The sequence below is a fragment of the Borostomias antarcticus genome, assembly GCF_949987555.1.
Source record: "Borostomias antarcticus genome assembly, chromosome: 13".
NCBI classification, from domain to species: Eukaryota; Metazoa; Chordata; class Actinopteri; order Stomiiformes; family Stomiidae; genus Borostomias; species Borostomias antarcticus.
In genome coordinates this window covers 19,655,597-19,675,315 of record NC_140246.1, presented here as the reverse complement: position 1 = coordinate 19,675,315, position 19,719 = coordinate 19,655,597, and the positions used below count along the sequence as shown (strand labels likewise).

General features: G+C 51.1%; 1 protein-coding gene across 4 annotated transcripts in view; it reads right to left on the bottom strand.

Annotated features, from left to right (window-relative positions):
• LOC311317171 (solute carrier organic anion transporter family member 1C1-like) overlaps nt 1-19,719 on the bottom strand; it is a 42,815-nt gene that overhangs the window by 18,041 nt on the left and 5,055 nt on the right. For 2 of the 4 annotated variants that reach the window (XM_084448205.1, XM_084448206.1), the window contains exons 3-4: nt 5,047-5,188; nt 831-963 (exon numbers count right to left, since the gene is read on the bottom strand). In XM_084448205.1, coding sequence (XP_084304331.1) covers nt 831-963; nt 5,047-5,188 — 275 coding nt within the window. Of the gene's footprint in view, nt 1-830; nt 964-5,046; nt 5,189-9,625; nt 9,720-10,694; nt 10,708-19,719 lie in introns of those variants that run through there. The other 2 variants (XM_084448208.1, XM_084448207.1) reach the window with 2 other exon arrangements.

Genomic DNA, 19,719 nt, shown 5'->3' with positions numbered 1-19,719 from the left:
ACTAGAGACTCAGGGATGGTGTCTAACTCCTCTCTCAGTAGAGACTCAGGGATGTCCTGTCTGACTCCTCTCTCACTAGAGACTCAGGGATGTCCTGTCTGACTCTTCTCTCACTAGAGACTCAGGGATGTCCTGTCTGACTCCTCTCTCAGTAGAGACTCAGGGATGGTGTGTGTGACTCCTCTCTCAGTAGAGACTCAGGGACTGTGAGTGTGTGTGTGTGTGTGTGTGTGTGTGTGTGTGTGCGTGTGTGTGAAAGGCCTGGTCTAGAGATGCTAACCTACTGTAGAGAGCTAACGATCTCCAACATCCTATTACGGTACATAATTATTAGTAACATAGCACAACGCCTGAGCTCCTTCAGACACGCACAATCACAGGATTTAACTGGACCTAACTGGAACCTTGTGATTCCTGAGTCTCTGTGGTCAGTTAGGAACAAACGCACACGCACGCACGCACACACACACACACAGACACACACACACACACACACATACACACACACACACACACACACACACACACACACACACACACACATACACACACAAACACACACACACACACACACTACTTGGGAGCAGTGGAACATATCTGTTGGTACAGTATGGTGCCCTTTAACCTTCTGTTGTGGGTTGTGTTGAGAACACCAGGTGTTCTGAATTGTCAACATTGTTCAACTGGACAGAATATGTTCTGAACTGTGCAAGGTGTAACTTCAGGGGTGAGACATGGAGGTATCCATGGCAGAACTGGAATCTAGCTATCTACCTAGAACAAAGAGACAAGATATTATTTTTGTCTATTTCGTATCCCTTCTGGCTCACCGTCCAATGATGAAGTGTGGCAGAGCGATGATGAACGTTCCCACTGACATCAGAATGCAGCCCATGGCGATGATCTTGGGTCGGTGAAGCTTTGCTCCGAAGTAGCTGACGAAGGCTATGACCAGCAGATTACCTGGGGGGAGGGCAGATAATATTGCAATTCCCCTACTTCCCAGCTACTTTTGTTACAGTCATCGAGGAACGACAATAAAGACCTTGTTGTTTTGTTGGTCCATTAAATCATCCGCTGACTGACTGACTGATTGACTGATTGACTGACTGGATGAATGTTGCTTTTCCTGCCAGACAGGATGGCCGTTCAATCCTCAGCCCTAGGCACAGAGCAGCTTGTACTGGGAAACAGCTGGTAGTTCACTGAACTGTGTGTGTATGTGCATGTGTGTGTTTGTGCGTGTGCGTACGTGTGCGAGCGTGTGTGTGTGTACGTGCGTGTGGTGGGGGGACTCTGGAACAACAGGTAGTACACCACTAATGTAAAAAAAAACTAAAAACTAACATTTCTGCTACAGTACACCGCCGTCTTTAGTCAGAATATACCCACGTCTTTAGTCAGAGTATACCTACGTCTTTAGTCAGAATATAGCCACTTCTTTAGTCAGAATATACCCACTTCTTTAGTCAGAATATACACACTTCTTTAGTCAGAATATACACACTTCTTTAGTCAGAATATACTCACTTATTTAGTCAGAATATACCCACTTCTTTAGTCAGAATATACACACTTCTTTAGTCAGAATATACCCACTGCTTTAGTCAGAATATACCCACTTCTTTAGTCAGAATATACACACTTCTTTAGTCAGAATATACCCACTTCTTTAGTCAGAATGTACCCACTTCTTTAGTCAGAATGTACCCACGTCTATAGTTAGAATATACCCACTTTTTAGTCAGAATGTACCCACTTCTTTAGTCAGAATATAGCCACTTCTTTAGTCAGAATATACCCACTTCTTTAGTCAGAATATAGCCACTTCTTTAGTCAGAATATACCCACTTCTTTAGTCAGAATATAGCCACTTCTTTAGTCATAATATAGCCACTTCTTTAGTCAGAATGTACCCACTTCTTTAGTCAGAATGTACCCACGTCTCTAGTTAGAATATCAGGGACGTGCACAGATAGACATGAGGTGGTGCTAGAGCACCTGCCCTTTGCCCTCTGGACAAGGCAAGTGCCCTTTTGAAAGTTACTTTTTTTTTTCTTTAACAGTGTAGGCCTACTGTAGCCTATGTGGCCCATGGTGACAATGATCGATTCTCGATTAAAAGCGTGTAATAATAATGCCCCAAAATGCGTTGTAATAATGCCCCTCCCCTCCCTCTCTTCCGTTGTCAATGGTAAACGCGAAAAGCGGACACAAACGGAGGCGCGCTACTCCTCCACTGCCCGTTCAGTCTCATACAGCGCCAACCAGCTGAGCATAAATTAGCCGACTGCCCACCTGCTTAACAAGCTAGACGCTAGGATTTAAATGGATTTAACGTAATGATGACTACCACACGACCAATGTCGGTCGAATTTGTTGTTGGTACAGCTTGTGAAGCTATCAGTATACTTAAGCTCACTCAACAATCAAAATCCAAATGATCTGTCAGTACAACCCCCACCCCCCTGTCAACATCTCGCCGCGCAAGGTGCCCTAATTTTTCACTGAGCACCTGCCCCCAAAAATGTCTGTGCACGCCACTGTAGAATATACACACTTTTAAGTCAGAATATACCCACTTCTTTTGTCAGAATATACCCACTTCTTTAGTCAGAATATACCTACTTCTTTAGTCAGAATATACCCACTTCTTTAGTCAGAATATACCTACTTCTTTAGTCAGAATATACCCACTTCTTTAGTCAGAGTATACCCACTTCTTTAGTCACCACTACACCAGAGACCAGAGATACTCACACATCTACACTGTGGTAGAGAGGAGTCTGAGAGAGAAAGAGACCAGAGATAGAGAGAAAGACAGAGGGAGCTGAGTAAGAGAGAGATACAGTGTGTATTACAGTACCTCTAGCCCACTTGTTTTGATATCTGATCTCTGAGGTGTGTGTGAGCGCTGCTGACCGCCCCCCCCCCCCCCCTCGCTAACCAGGCTCTCGCCATGTTACCATGGAACTCTCCTATGGAAACGTCTGGTTGCCTAGGCCACAAGAGCTGGTGGTGTGCTGGGTGGGAGAGAGGGAAGGAGGGAGAGAGACAGCGAGAAGGAGAGAAGTAAGGGGGAGAGAGGGAAGGTAGGGAGAGAGAAGCTGGAGGGGGGGAGAAGGAGGGAGGGAGAGAGAAAGAGAGAGCAGGAGGGAGAGAGGGAATAAGGAGGGAGAGAGAGAGGACAGAGAGAAGGAAGGAGAGAGATAAGGTAGGGAGAGAGAGAGAGAGAGGAAGAGACTCCCAGATGTCTCATCTTCCTTCCCTCCTAACCCCTGACCTGCACTGCAGTCACTGTTCAGTACTGTGGAAGGGAGCCACTCCACCCTCCCAGCCTCATCCACAGCCTCATCCACATCTTCTAGGTCTACGAGATCCTTACCCACCCTTAACTACCAGATCCGTACCTACCAGATCCTAGATCTACCATATCCTAGCTCTACCAGATCCGTACCTACCAGATCCTAGATCTACCATATCCTAGCTCTACCAGATCCGTACCTACCAGATCCTAGATCTACCATATCCTAGCTCTACCAGATCCGTACCTACCAGATCCTAGATCTACCAGATCCTAGCTCTACCAGATCCGTACCTACCAGATCCTAGATCTACCATATCCTAGCTCTACCAGATCCTAGATCTACAATATCCTAGCTCTACCAGATCCTTACCTACCAGATCCTAGCTTTAACAGATCCTAGCTCTACCAGATCCTAGATCTACCAGATCTTAGCTCTACCAGATCCTAACCTACCAGATCCTCACCCACCATAACCCTACTAGACCCTTAATTAACAGATCCTAGATCTACCAGATCCTAGCTCTACCAGATCCTAGCTCTACCAGATCCTTACCTACCAGATCCTAGCTTTAACAGATCCTAGCTCTACCAGATCCTAGCTCTACCAGATCCTAGCTTTAACAGATCCTAGCTCTACCAGATCCTAGATCTACCATATCCTAGCTTTAACAGATCCTAGCTCTACCAGATCCTAGCTCTACCAGATCCTAGATCTACCAGATCCTAGCTTTAACAGATCCTAGCTCTACCAGATCCTAGCTCTACCAGATCCTAGCTTTAAAAGATCCTAGCTCTACCAGATCCTAGATCTACCAGATCTCAGCTCTACCAGATCCAATCCTACCAGATCCTCACCCACCATAACCCTACTAGACCCTTAACTAACAGATCTGTACCTACCGGATCCTAGCTCTACCAGATGGTTACCTACCAGATCCTAGATCTACCAGATCCTATATCTACCAGATCCTTACCTACCAGATCCTAGATCTACCAGATCATTATGTACCAGATCCTAGCTCTACCAGATGATTACCTACCAGATCCTATATCTACCAGATCCTTACCTACCAGATCCTAGATCTACCAGATCATTATGTACCAGATCCTAGCTCTACCAGATGATTACCTACCAGATCCTAGCTCTACCAGATCCTAGCTCTACCAGATCCTATATCTACCAGATCCTTACCTACCAGATCCTAGCTCTACCAGATGATTACCTACCAGATCCTATATCTACCAGATCCTTACCTACCAGATCCTAGATCTACCAGATCATTATGTACCAGATCCTAGCTCTACCAGATGATTACCTACCAGATCCTAGCTCTACCAGATCCTAGCTCTACCAGATCCTATATCTACCAGATCCTTACCTACCAGATCCTAGCTCTACCAGATGATTACCTACCAGATCCTAGCTCTACCAGATCCTAGATCTACCAGATCCTTACCTACCAGATCCTAGATCTACCAGATCCTAGCTCTACCAGATCCTAGATCTACCAGATCCTAGCTCTACCAGATCCTTACCTACCAGATCCTAGATCTACAAGATCCTTACCTAACATATCCTAGCTCTACCAGATCCTTACTTACCAGATCCTAGCTCTACCAGATCCTAGATCTACCAGAGCCTTACCAAACAGATCCTAGCTCTACCAGATCCTAGACCTACCAGAGCCTTACCAAACAGATCCTAGATCTATCAGATCCTAGCTCTAACAGATCCTTACCTATCTCGAAGCTGCCATCGATGACGCCAATGAGGTAGCTGGGAATATCGAAGCGTCTCTCCAGCTGGGTGATGGTGCTCTTCATGTAGCTACCAGACAGGGCCTTGGCAAAGTAGGCGAATGACAGGGCTCCCAGAAACTTCTGGAGAGAGGTGGTGAGGGGGGAGATAAAGGGGGAGGGAGAGAAAGAGAGAGGGGAAGAGAGGGGGAAGGGGGGAGATGGGAACAAGAGGTGGGAGGGAGAGAGAGTGAGGGGAGAGGAATAGAAAAGGTTGACAGGATTGTTTTCAGTTACATAAACACATGACGGGGTGTCTACGATCATGAACATACATCAAATAAACCTGTTCAGTGACCTCATTACAGAGTGAAAAGAGATCAGAAACACAGCTGATGTTCAGGTTCACATGTTCTGCTGCTAGCTGGTGTTCTCTCTCAAACACACACACACACACACTCTCTCTCTCTCTCTCACACACACACACTACTCCAGAGCAGCAGGAAGGAGAGGGGAGGGTGTGCGGGGAAGGAGAAGAGGAGGAGAGGAGAAGGGGAGGAAAGGAGAGGAGTGAAGAGGGGAGGAGAGGAGAGGAGAAGGGGAGGAGAGGAGAGGGGGAGGAGAAGGGAATGAAACACAGTGACATGGAGCCTGCAGAAACATTTCACTGTATACTGTACACTGTACTTTTACACGGGACAAATAAATCTGAATGTGAATGTCGACTGTGTGGCTGGTGACTCAGTGAGGCTGGCGGCGGAGCAAGGAGGTGCTCCCCTTCCCCCAGAGCACTAGACTGTCCCGAGGATAAGCTGTATCAGGAGCACCTCTCCTCCACTCACAGCAGCTCTCTGAAGGCATGCCAGATCCCTCACTGACCTCCTCCTCAAAGACCCAGCACTACCCTATAGAGCACTGACCTCCTCCTCCTCAAAGACCCAGCACTACCCTATAGAGCACTGACCTCCTCCTCCTCCTCAAAGACCCAGCACTACCCTATAGAGCACTGACCTCCTCCTCCTCCTCCTCAAAGACCCAGCACTACCCTATAGAGCACTGACTCCTCCTCCTCAAAGACCCAGCACTACCCTATAGAGCACTGACCTCCTCCTCAAAGACCCAGCACTACCCTATAGAGCACCGACCTCCTCCTCAAAGACCCAGCACTACCCTATAGAGCACTGACCTCCTCCTCAAAGACCCAGCACTACCCTACAGAGCACTGACCTCCTCCTCAAAGACCCAGCACTACCCTATAGAGCACCGACCTCCTCCTCAAAGACCCAGCACTACCCTATAGAGCACTGACCTCCTCCTCAAAGACCCAGCACTACCCTATAGAGCACCGACCTCCTCCTCAAAGACCCAGCTCTACCCTATAGAGCACTGACCTCCTCCTCCTCAAAGACCCAGCACTACCCTACAGAGCAATGACCTCCTCCTCCTCAAAGACCCAGCACTACCCTATAGAGCACTGACCTCCTCCTCCTCCTCCTCAAAGACCCAGCACTACCCTATAGAGCACTGACTCCTCCTCCTCAAAGACCCAGCACTACCCTATAGAGCACCGACCTCCTCCTCAAAGACCCAGCACTACCCTACAGAGCACTGACCTCCTCCTCAAAGACCCAGCACTACCCTATAGAGCACCGACCTCCTCCTCAAAGACCCAGCACTACCCTATAGAGCACTGACTCCTCAAAGACCCAGCACTACCCTATAGAGCACCGACCTCCTCCTCCTCCTCCTCAAAGACCCAGCACTACCCTACAGAGCACCGACCTCCTCCTCCTCCTCCTCAAAGACCCAGCACTACCCTACAGAGCACCGACCTCCTCCTCCTCCTCCTCAAAGACCCAGCACTACCCTACAGAGCACCGACCTCCTCCTCCTCAAAGACCCAGCACTACCCTATACAGCACTGACCTCCTCCTCATTATGTTAGCAACCCCTGTTGACACTTTTAAGAGGCAGCTCAAAATGTACTTTTATGACCTTGCTTTTAATTGATTTATTTTATCTATCTCTTTTCTCACTGTGTATTGTATTTTATTATACCATTGTATTTTATTTTACTTATTTTATGGTTTTCTATTTTTATTATGTATTAATTGATGTTTTGCTTTTAATGTCTCTTTTATAATGCATGCTACTCTTACTATTTCTCAATTGTAATTTATGTTTTTGTTCTTAATATCTCTTTTGTAAAGTACTTTGAACTGCATTTTATGTCACGAAAGGTGCTCTATAAATAAAGTGTTTTTTTTATTATTATTATTATTATTATTATTATCATCATCATCATCGTTATTATTATTATTATTATCAAAATCATCAAAGACCCAGCACTACCCTATAGAGCACTGACCTCCTCAAAGACCCAGCCTGCCTGCCTACCTGTCTGTCTGTCTGTCTTCCTGCCTGCCTACCTGTCTACCTGTCTGTCGCAGCACAACAATACACACTTATACAGATTACATGAAGAACAGAATAGGATGAACATGCAGCTGAAAAAAACATGTTAAAACACCTACTGCCTCTTTCTCTTTGTTTCCATTTGTCCTTGTGAAATTACAGTAGTCCTGACAATTAACCCTACCAATTAACCCTGACAATTAACCCTACCGATTAACCCAGCCAACCCTTGTTTACCAGACTCCTCCACTACCAGACCCTTCTTTACCAGACACCTCCATTAACCCAGACAACAGCTGACACTGGGCTGAATCCGCCTACATTCCGGCAGATCCGCATAGCCAGCACATCCACCCCTGGTCTGCCCCGCACCTCAGCGCCGATTCTTGGCCAGTTACGGGCCAAATCCGGTACGGATCCGTAAATCAGATTTGCGCTGGTATTGGCCTGTTGTGAAAATCAACACTGGGGCGGATCCGTTTGGCGATTTTGACAAATCCATCCCGGATCCGGCCCAGTTGGGACCAGACCCTCCTCCACCAGACCCTCCTCTACAACCTCCTCCTCTACTAGACCCTCCTCCCCCAGCTCCTCCTCCCCCAGCTCCTCCTCTACCAGACCCTCCTCCCCCAGCTCCTTCTCCCCCAGCTCCTCCTCCACCAGCTCCTCCTCTACCAGCTCCTCCTCCACCAGCTCCTCCTCTACCAGACCCTCCTCTACCAGACCCTCCTCCACCAGACCCTCCTCCCCCAGCTCCTCCTCTACCAGACCCTCCTCCCCCAGCTCCTCCTCCACCAGCTCCTCCTCTACCAGCTCCTCCTCTACTAGACCCTCCTTCACCAGCTCCTCCTCTACCAGCTCCTCCTCTACTAGACCCTCCTTCACCAGCTCCTCCTCTACCAGCTCCTCCTCCACCAGCTCCTCCTCTACCAGACCCTCCTCCACCAGACCCTCCTCCACCAGACCCTCCTCCCCCAGCTCCTTCTCCCCCAGCTCCTCCTCCACCAGCTCCTCCTCTACTAGACCCTCCTCTACCAGACCCTCCTCCACCAGACCCTCCTCCCCCAGCTCCTTCTCCCCCAGCTCCTCCTCCACCAGCTCCTCCTCTACTAGACCCTCCTCTACCAGACCCTCCTCCCCCAGCTCCTCCTCTACTAGACCCTCCTCCACCAGACCCTCCTCCCCCAGCTCCTTCTCCCCCAGCTCCTCCTCCACCAGCTCCTCCTCTACCAGCTCCTCCTCCCCCAGCTCCTCCTCTACTAGACCCTCCTCCCCCAGCTCCTCCTCCCCCAGCTCCTCCTCTACCAGACCCTCCTCCCCCAGCTCCTTCTCCCCCAGCTCCTCCTCCACCAGCTCCTCCTCTACCAGCTCCTCCTCTACCAGACCCTCCTCCACCAGACCCTCCTCCCCCAGCTCCTCCTCTACTAGACCCTCCTCCACCAGCTCCTCCTCTACCAGCTCCTCCTCCACCAGACCCTCCTCTACAACCTCCTCCTCTACTAGACCCTCCTCCCCCAGCTCCTCCTCCCCCAGCTCCTCCTCCACCAGACCCTCCTCTACAACCTCCTCCTCTACTAGACCCTCCTCCCCCAGCTCCTCCTCCCCCAGCTCCTTCTCCCCCAGCTCCTCCTCTACCAGCTCCTCCTCTACCAGACCCTCCTCCACCAGACCCTCCTCCCCCAGCTCCTCCTCTACCAGACCCTCCTCTACCAGACCCTCCTCCACCAGACCCTCCTCTACCAGCTCCTCCTCTACTAGACCCTCCTTCTCCAGCTCCTCCTCCACCAGATCCTCCTCTACTAGACCCTCCTCCACCAGCTCCTCCTCTACCAGACCCTCCTCCACCAGCTCCTCCTCTACCAGCTCCTCCTCCCCCAGCTCCTCCTTCTCCAGCTCCTCCTCCACCAGCTCCTCCTCTACTAGACCCTCCTCTACAACCTCCTCCTCCCCCAGCTCCTCCTCTACCAGACACTCCTCCACCAGACCCTCTTCTACACAGACCCTCCTCCACCAGCTCCTCTACAATACCCTCCTCCACCAGCTCCTCTACAATACCCTCCTCCACCAGCTCCTACTCCACCAGACCCTTCTTTATCAGACTCGTCCACCAGGCTCCTCTGCTTCCGGAGCCTTCAGCCATGGAACGGCTTCACCTGTGGGACTCACCTTTCCACCCTGCACCTCTGGGGCTGGACGACTCGTGTCCCGTGGGACCTGGAGGTGAAGCTCACCTGACATGGCAGCAGCACTGTTTATACAACGCAAGGACCACAGATTATGCTGCGTTCCAGTTGGCTCGGGTAGTCGTGATTCATGCGATACCACTCACAGTTTTTACGGGAACGCCCCTCACAACTTGTTTTCTCCACCCCCAGTTAGCTCTGGAAGTCACGAACAAGACAGCAGCTCCCTGTGTAACCAAGTGAAATGTAAGTAATATGTTTTTATTAGCATTTCTGTCTTGTTTGTGTCTCATTAAATCGTACACACAATTATCTGAGGACATGTTCGCAACCTCTTTTGTATATGCAAAGTACCGCATTGTGTTGTTATCTACTGGTTTGGCAAACAAAGCTAGCTAACATCCATCTCTGTTCCAAGCTGTTGTTGTCGTCTACTATACCGCGGTTCCCTCTGGGGTGATGTGGTTCTCCGTCTCTCCCACCTCCCAGACAAATGGAACAGAGCAGGAGTGCTGAAATGCTTGTGCTGTTACGCCATGTTGAGATAGCTGATACGTGTGTTGGTTCTGCATGTTCAGAAACAGAGTCCACTCTTCTACAGAGAGAAGGGCCTAACTGGAGGTAGATTACTATGTTACTCTGATATAACAGCATCAGCTGAGAGAGGGAGGGAGAGAGAGAGAGAGAGAGAGAATAGAGAAAGTAGAGAGAGAAAAAGAGAGAGGGGGAGGTTATTCTCTGTGAGGTTTTTTCCCATGGTCCTGTGCTGCCTGGGCAGGTCCAGGTCACATTATTAGAGAATTCATTACATGCCGACACGCAGACCAGCAGAACAGCCCTGCATGGAGAACCAGGTGGACCAGACCAGACCCGCAGAACTGCCCTGCATGGAGAACCAGGTGGACCAGACCAGACCAGACCAGCAGAACAGCCCTGCATGGAGAACCAGGTGGACCAGACCAGACCAGCAGAACAGCCCTGCATGGAGAACCAGGTGGACCAGACCAGACCCGAAGAACAGCCCTGCATGGAGAACCAGGTGGAGCTCTCACCAGACCAGACCAGCAGTACAGCCCTGCATGAAGAACCAGGTGGACCAGACCAGACCAGCAGAACAGCTGTGCATGGAGAACCAGGTGGACCAGACCACACCAGCAGAACAGCTGTGCATGGAGAACCAGGTGGACCAGACCAGACCAGTAGAACAGCTGTGCATGGAGAACCAGGTGGACCAGACCAGACCAGCAGAACAGCTGTGTATGGAGAACCAGGTGGACCAGACCAGACCAGCAGAACAGCTGTGCATGGAGAACCAGGTGGACCAGACCAGACCAACAGAACAGCTGTGCATGGAGAACCAGGTGGAGCTCTCATCAGCGGCCAAAAATACAACCAGCTGTTTGACGTTTCTCCTGCAGAGACAAAGAAACAGGCCACTTCAACACTTCGTTCTTCCTCACATACCCCGCCCTACCCAGGACCAGTCCCTGCTCTCTCTGTGCAACCTGGTCTCACCCGGCAGACGGCAGAATTCAACGTTCGTCCATCGCCTGCAAACGTCATGTATAGACGGCATCATACAGTTATAAACGTTGGCAGACGACGTGGGATAGGCCTAAGTTTTTGATAGGTTGTTGTCAGAGTTTTGTGATTGGTTGTTCACATTGGAACACGTGATGGAAGAGGGGTATAACGAGCGCTTTTGACGGTGGGTCAAACAACTTTGATGAGACAACACCGAGTGCAAAACTAGCTGGCGAAACTAGCAAACAACGTTTTACAAGCAACTAGCAAACAAGACTACTAGCTAGCCAACTAGCTCACATTCTTACTGTCATTATTATTAGCTAGCATTAGCTACTGTTCTTATAGCTCGTGTTCTAACGTGGACACAGGGATCAGGCAAATGTACATAACTGGACCCAGGAGTGGAGCTAACTGGACTCAGGAGTGGAGCTACTCGGACGGCGCTTAGAGGGCGCGCTCCGCATATCACAATACCCCTGTGCGGGCACGCACGCCTGGAGGAATTGCTCAATGCTCGCTGCCCGAGCGCCTCCACGCATACGTTATTTGCATAATTTGTATGATGTCGTCTAGAACCTTGTCTCACCCGGCAGACGTCAGAATTCGACGTATGATGCCGTCTATATATGACGTTTGGAGGCGATGGACAAACGTCAAATTCTGACGTCTGCCGGAGGGGACCAGGTTGCTCTGTGCTACTCAGTGTAGGTAGGCACAGACCCAGGACCAGTCCCTGCTCTCTCTGTGCTAGTCAGTGTAGGTAAGCACAGACCCAGAACCAGTCCATGCTCTCTGTACTAGCCAGCGAAATTCAATAAACATATAGATAGCACCAGGAAGAGATCTCAGCATGATCTCTCATACTGTAACAGAAGTTCTGATTAATACACATGCATCTGCTCTGTCTCACCAAACACATTCTATTGCAGTTAGCTGGTCAGACACCCTTTCCTGAAATATTAGTATTAGTCATTTTCAACACAATTTGACACAATTCAGAAGGCTGGACCTCAGGGCTCCCCTGACCGCAGTGCACTCCTCTCTCACCTCTCTCTCACTCCTCTCTCACCTCTCTCTCACTCCTGTCTCACCTCTCTCTCACCCCTCTCTCACCCCTCTCTCACCTCTCTATCACTCCTCTCTCACTCCTCTCTAACCCTCTCTCACTCCTCTCTCACCCCTCTCTCGCTCCTCTCTCACCCCTCTCTCACCCTCTCTCACTCCTCTCACCCCTCTCTCACCCCTCTCACCCCTCTCTCACCCCTCTCTCACCCCTCTCTCACTCCTCTCTCACCCCTCGGCTCCACTGCGTCCCTCAAAAACCAAGAAATGAACCTCAGCGATTTTTGAACGTCGGACGCAGGCATCGAACGCAACAGCTGCAGTGGAGCCGCTGTCATTCATTACAATGGATTAATTTCCTTAGTGTCTGATAGTTGATGGTTGACGTTGATGGACCCAGCGGAGACAAGCCATTAGAAGGAGACTCATGTCTTGTTATTTTATGGAGGATTTTTTAATAGGATGCCACAGGGGCAGGGTTGGAAGTAGTGTGAATACGACGCAGATCAACACACGCCCAGAGGGTTCCACACGGGGCCTAGCGGAAGCCCACGTCTGGCTGGCCCTGGTAGATCTCCCCTGGGAGGACCAGCAGGCTCATGTGCCCCTAGTAGATCTCCCCTGGCAAGACCAGCGGGCTCATGTGCCCCTGGTAGATCTCCCCTGGGAAGACCAGCGGGCGTCTGACTGGCCCTGGTAGATCTCCCCTGGGAAGGCCAGCGGGCTCAAGTGCCCCTGGTAGATCTTCCCTGGAAAGACCATTGGGCTCATGTGCCCCTGGTAGATCTCCCCTGGGAAGACCAGCCGGCGTCTGACTGGCCCTGGTAGATCTCCCCTGGGAAGACCAGCAGGCTCATTTGCCTCTGGTAGATCTCCCCTGGGAAGACCAGCGGGCTCATGTGCCCCTGGTAGATCTCTCCTGGGAAGACCAGCGGGCTCATGTGCCCCTGGTAGATCTCCCCTGGGAAGACCAACCGGCGTCTGACTGGCCCTGGTAGATCTCCCCTGGGAAGACCAGCGGGCTCATTTGCCTCTGGTAGATCTCCCCTGGGAAGACCAGCTGCCGTCTGACTGGTCCTGGTAGATCTCCCCTGGGAAGACCAGCAGGCTCATTTGCCCCTGGTAGATCTCCCCTGGGCAGACCAGCGGGCTCATGTGCCCCTTGTAGATCTCTCCTGGGAAGACCAGCGGGCTCATGTGCCCCTGGTAGATCTCCCCTGGGAAGACCAACCGGCGTCTGACTGGCCCTGGTAGATCTCCCCTGGGAAGACCAGCGGGCTCATTTGCCTCTGGTAGATCTCCCCTGGGAAGACCAGCGGGCTCATGTGTCCCTGGTAGATCTCCCCTGGGAAGACCAGTGGGCTCATGTGTCCCTGGTAGATCTCCCCTGGGAAGACCAGCGGGCTCATGTGCCCCTGGTAGATCTCTCCTGGGAAGACCAGCGGGCTCATGTGCCCCTGGTAGATCTCCCCTGGAAAGACCAACCGGCGTCTGACTGGCCCTGGTAGATCTCCCCTGGGAAGACCAGCGGGCTCATTTGCCTCTGGTAGATCTCCCCTGGGAAGACCAGCTGGCGTCTGACTGGCCCTGGTAGATCTCCCCTGGGAAGACCAGCAGGCTCATTTGCCTCTGGTAGATCTCCCCTGGGCAGACCAGCGGGCTCATGTGCCCCTGGTAGATCTCTCCTGGGAAGACCAGCGGGCTCATGTGCCCCTGGTAGATCTCCCCTGGGAAGACCAACCGGCGTCTGAATGGCCCTGGTAGATCTCCCCTGGGAAGACCAGCGGGCTCATTTGCCTCTGGTAGATCTCCCCTGGGAAGACCAGCTGGCGTCTGACTGGCCCTGGTAGATCTCCCCAGGGAAGACCAGCAGGCTCATTTGCCTCTGGTAGATCTCCCCTGGGCAGACCAGCGGGCTCATGTGCCCCTGGTAGATCTCTCCTGGGAAGACCAGCGGGCTCATGTGCCCCTGGTAGATCTCCCCTGGGAAGACCAACCGGCGTCTGACTGGCCCTGGTAGATCTCCCCTGGGAAGACCAGCGGGCTCATGTGCCTCTGGTAGATCTCCCCTGGGAAGACCAGCGGGCTTATGTGCCCCTGGTAGATCTCTCCTGGAAAGACCAGCGGGCTCATGTGCCCCTGGTAGATCTCCCCTGGGAAGACCAGCTGCCGTCTGACTGGTCCTGGTAGATCTCCCCTGGGAAGACCAGCAGGCTCATTTGCCCCTGGTAGATCTCCCCTGGGCAGACCAGCGGGCTCATGTGCCCCTTGTAGATCTCTCCTGGGAAGACCAGCGGGCTCATGTGCCCCTGGTAGATCTCCCCTGGGAAGACCAACCGGCGTCTGACTGGCCCTGGTAGATCTCCCCTGGGAAGACCAGCGGGCTCATTTGCCTCTGGTAGATCTCCCCTGGGAAGACCAGCGGGCTCATGTGTCCCTGGTAGATCTCCCCTGGGAAGACCAGTGGGCTCATGTGTCCCTGGTAGATCTCCCCTGGGAAGACCAGCGGGCTCATGTGCCCCTGGTAGATCTCTCCTGGGAAGACCAGCGGGCTCATGTGCCCCTGGTAGATCTCCCCTGGAAAGACCAACCGGCGTCTGACTGGCCCTGGTAGATCTCCCCTGGGAAGACCAGCGGGCTCATTTGCCGCTGGTAGATCTCCCCTGGGAAGACCAGCTGGCGTCTGACTGGCCCTGGTAGATCTCCCCTGGGAAGACCAGCAGGCTCATTTGCCTCTGGTAGATCTCCCCTGGGCAGACCAGCGGGCTCATGTGCCCCTTGTAGATCTCTCCTGGGAAGACCAGCGGGCTCATGTGCCCCTGGTAGATCTCCCCTGGGAAGACCAACCGGCGTCTGACTGGCCCTGGTAGATCTCCCCTGGGAAGACCAGCGGGCTCATTTGCCTCTGGTAGATCTCCCCTGGGAAGACCAGCGGGCTCATGTGTCCCTGGTAGATCTCCCCTGGGAAGACCAGCGGGCTCATGTCCCTCTGGTAGATCTCCCCTGGGAAGACCAGCGGGCTCATGTGCCCCTGGTAGATCTCTCCTGGGAAGACCAGCGGGCTCATGTGCCCCTGGTAGATCTCCCCTGGAAAGACCAACCGGCGTCTGACTGGCCCTGGTAGATCTCCCCTGGGAAGACCAGCGGGCTCATTTGCCGCTGGTAGATCTCCCCTGGGAAGACCAGCTGGCGTCTGACTGGCCCTGGTAGATCTCCCCTGGGAAGACCAGCAGGCTCATTTGCCTCTGGTAGATCTCCCCTGGGCAGACCAGCGGGCTCATGTGCCCCTGGTAGATCTCTCCTGGGAAGACCAGCGGGCTCATGTGCCCCTGGTAGATCTCCCCTGGGAAGACCAACCGGCGTCTGAATGGCCCTGGTAGATCTCCCCTGGGAAGACCAGCGGGCTCATTTGCCTCTGGTAGATCTCCCCTGGGAAGACCAGCTGGCGTCTGACTGGCCCTGGTAGATCTCCCCTGGGAAGACCAGCCGGCGTCTGACTGGCCCTGGTAGATCTCTCCTGGGAAGACCAGCGGGCTCATGTCATGTGCCTCTGGGGTTAAAAACACATGCTAGCGCAGCTAAGCCTCTCTGCAGCTGTGACACAGCACTTTGTGCCTCTCCAACATCCTCCTCCTCAGACTGGATCAGGAGGGAGGGAGAGAGGGAGGGAGGGAGGGAGAGAGAGAGGGAAGGAGGGAGGGAGGGAGAGAGAGAGGGAAGGAGGGAGGGAGGGAGAGAGAGAGAGAGGGAAGGAGGGAGGGAGGGAAGGAAGGAGGGAGAGAGAGAGGGAGGGAGACTGGGTCTGTAACAGGAACACTTAGTTAGTGAGCCTGTATGTGATTACACAGCTACATCCACCTTGAACAGCCGAGCCTCTTAGTATGAACAAGAGGGGGGATGTTAGCAGCCCCTTGGTCATGAGGCGGTCTCCAGACCCCGCGCCTGGATAAGAGACTGACTCACCGTGCTAGACTGCTAATATGAGGACGTGACGTCAGGACTTTCAATCAAAACTGCAGTACACACATGCAACATCATTTGTACTCTCTTACACACAAACACACATGCACACGCACACACATGCGCGCGCACACACACACACATACACACACATGCACGCGTGCACACACAAACCCACACACACACACACACACGCAGAGCTAATCAGCTTTCTCTGCCCATATTGCATCAATGCCATGGCTTTACAATGCACTTTATTTTTCAAGGCCCCAACGTTTAGAAACATGGATGACCTTTGACCTGTGTGGTGCCTCAGGCCATATATGGTCTTCCTCCGCCATACTGACTGGGGATGGAACCAGGGTTCTGGGGTCTGGGGGTGTAGTGGTGGGGATGGAACCAGGGTTCTGGGGTCTGGGGGTGTAGTGGTGGGGATGGAACCCGGGTTCTGGGGTCTGGGGGTGTAGTGATGGGATAGAACCATGGTTCTGGGGTCTGGGGGTGTAGTGATGGGATAGAACCAGGGTTCTGGGGTCTGGGGGTGTAGTGGTGGGGATGGAACCAGGGTTCTGGGGTCTGGGGTGTAGTGGTGGTGTTTGTACTTTTCAGTCGCGAGTAAGTTCCACACAGCTACTGCTTTGAGAGGTTCAACAGAGGAGCAGGTCTGATACAGGTTCAACAGAGGAGCAGGTCTGATACAGGTTCAACAGAGGAGCAGGTCTGATAGAGGTTCAACAGAGGAGCAGGTCTGATACAGGTTCAACAGAGGAGCAGGTCTGATACAGGTTCAACAGAGGAGCAGGTCTGATAGAGGTTCAACAGAGGAGCAGGTCTGATACAGGTTCAACAGAGGAGCAGGTCTGATACAGGTTCAACAGAGGAGCAGGTCTGATAGAGGTTCACGTTGTGGGGTATGAAGTGATTTCAGGTCAGAGAAATGGGCCCCACCCCGGCAAGCGGGCGGACCTTCCGGCTGAGGAACAGCCTTTCAAGTCAGGCTGCTGTAACAAACAGTCTTCTCAGAAGCTGCCGGGACGCCATTGTCTCATGTCGCTTTAATCCTGAAGAAAAAAACACTCCTTCCTCTGATCTCTGCACACTCATGGAAACTGTTTGTCAGGGTGGACATTTTCAGCCATTTAAACCAGGGGGCCAGAGAGAAATATCCAGCTGTAAGAAGTCCAAAACAAAGCTCTGTGTGATTGTGTAGGATCAGCTCGGCCAGAGAGGACATCCCTGCTCCTGGTCACCATGGCAACCTGAGGCTTGCAATGGGCTGACTGACATGCTTCCCAGCAGAGTTGGGAGAGCAGAGTGCGGCGCACACACCCGTCGAGCTGAGGGCGCTCGATTCAGGGTCTGGAGACGACTGGTTCTCTGAATAAGAAAACCAGGAAGCTGACCCTGACTTTGAGTGACTGCTGAGTGAAAACAGGACAGCAGCCGGAGTGATTTAGCTAAAACATGGACTTTGTTACAGGTAGTCTAAAACATGGACTCAGTTACAGAGTAAGTCTTAAAACATGGACTGTGTTACAGTTAATATAAAACATGGACTCCGTTACAGTTAGTTATAAAACATGGACTCTGTTACAGTTAGTTATAAAACATGGACTCAGTTACAGTTAGTCTAAAACATGGACTCAGTTACAGGTAGTTATAAAACATGGACTCTGTTACAGTTAGTCTAAAACATGGACTCTGTTACAGGTAGTTATAAAACATGGACTCTGTTACAGTTAGTCTAAAACATGGACTCTGTTACAGTTAGTCTAAAACATGGACTCTGTTACAGTTAGTCTAAAACATGGACTCTTACAGAGTGAGTCTTAAAACATGGGATCTGTTACAGAGTAAGGCCTGATTCATAGTCGACGTAAACAACGCAAGCTACGTTGTGAACGCAAGCTCCAACATGACTTGAGAGCTTGCGTTCTGTGTTTTGTTATGTGGAAACGCAAGGAATTGCACTATTGCTTGCGTCAAGTGACAAATTTCGGCATGACACACGCAAGGACGCAACGAGATCTTGCGTGGCCTTGCGAAGCTTGCGTTGCTTGCGCTTATGTAGTTTGCGTCGACTATGAATCCGGCCTAAGTCTTAAAACATGGACTCTGTTACAGAATGAGTCTTAAAACATGGACTCTGTTACAGAGTGAGTCTTAAAACATGGACTCTGTTACAGAGTGAGTCTTGAGAGCAGAGTATCCTCTGAGTGTGAACACGCCTTCAGAAACACAAAGTAGCATGACAATGATTTACAGCAACATAGAAAAATACACAAGTATCTAATAATTTTCACAGCAAAGCAGAAAAATACACAAGTATCTAATAATTTACACAGCAACGCAGAACAATACACAACTATCTAATAATTTACACAGCAAAGCAGAAAAATACACAAGTATCTAATAATTTACACAGCAAAGCAGAAAAATACACAAGTATCTAATAATTTACACAGCAACTCAGAAAAATACACAAGTATCTAATAATTTACACAGCAACGCAGAAAAATACACAAGTATCTAACAATTTACACAGCAACGCAGAAAAATACACAAGTATCTAATAATTTACACAGCAACGCAGAAAAAAACACAAGTATCTAATAATTTACACAGCAACGCAGAAAAATACACAACTATCTAATAATTTACACAGCAACGCAGAAAAATACACAAGTATCTAATAATTTACACAGCAACGCAGAAAAATACACAACTGCCTAATAATTTACACAGCAACGCAGACAAATACACAAGTATCTAAAAAGAACTGTACAGGAGACAAAGGCGGGGAGTTTTCAGTGTGGAATGTAAGTTACAGGAAACTCTTTGAAGTTCGCTCAAAGCTTCTCTCTCTCTATCTCTGTGTCTCTCTCTGTGTCTCTATCTCTCTCTCTCTCTCCTTCTCTCTCTCTCTCTCTCTCTCTTTCTCTCTCTGCCCCCTCCTCTCTCTCCAGTGCCAGAGCAGAGAGAGGGCTCCAGTCCTATTAGCCAGTTTGGACCGGAGCCAGAGTCACAGACAAAAACGACCATCTGGAACCACAGGCTGCTTGAACTCAGTCATGTTAGTACTCAAGAAAGAGAGATGTTTTCATGTTTCTCTCAGTGAGAGAGAGAGGGAGAAAGAGAGAGAGAGGGAGAAAGAGAGAGAGAGAGAGGAAGAGAGAGAGAGAGGGAAAGAGAGAGGGAAAGAAAGAGAGAGGGAGAGAGACAAGAAAACCATGACATGTCCACACCATGTCAATCCATTGTGTGGTTCATGCTCTCATGTAGTCAAACCACTGGCTCTGATAGTCAGATACTATAGATTAACTATGCCCCTCACTGCAGGAGCTGAGACAGAGACAGAGACAGAGACAGAGACAGAGACAGAGACAGGGACAGAGACAGAGACAGAGACAGAGACAGAGACAGAGACAGAGACAGAGGTAGAGACAGACACAGAGACAGAGACAGAGACAGAGACAGAGGTAGAGACAGACACAGAGACAGACACAGAGACAGAGATAGAGACAGAGA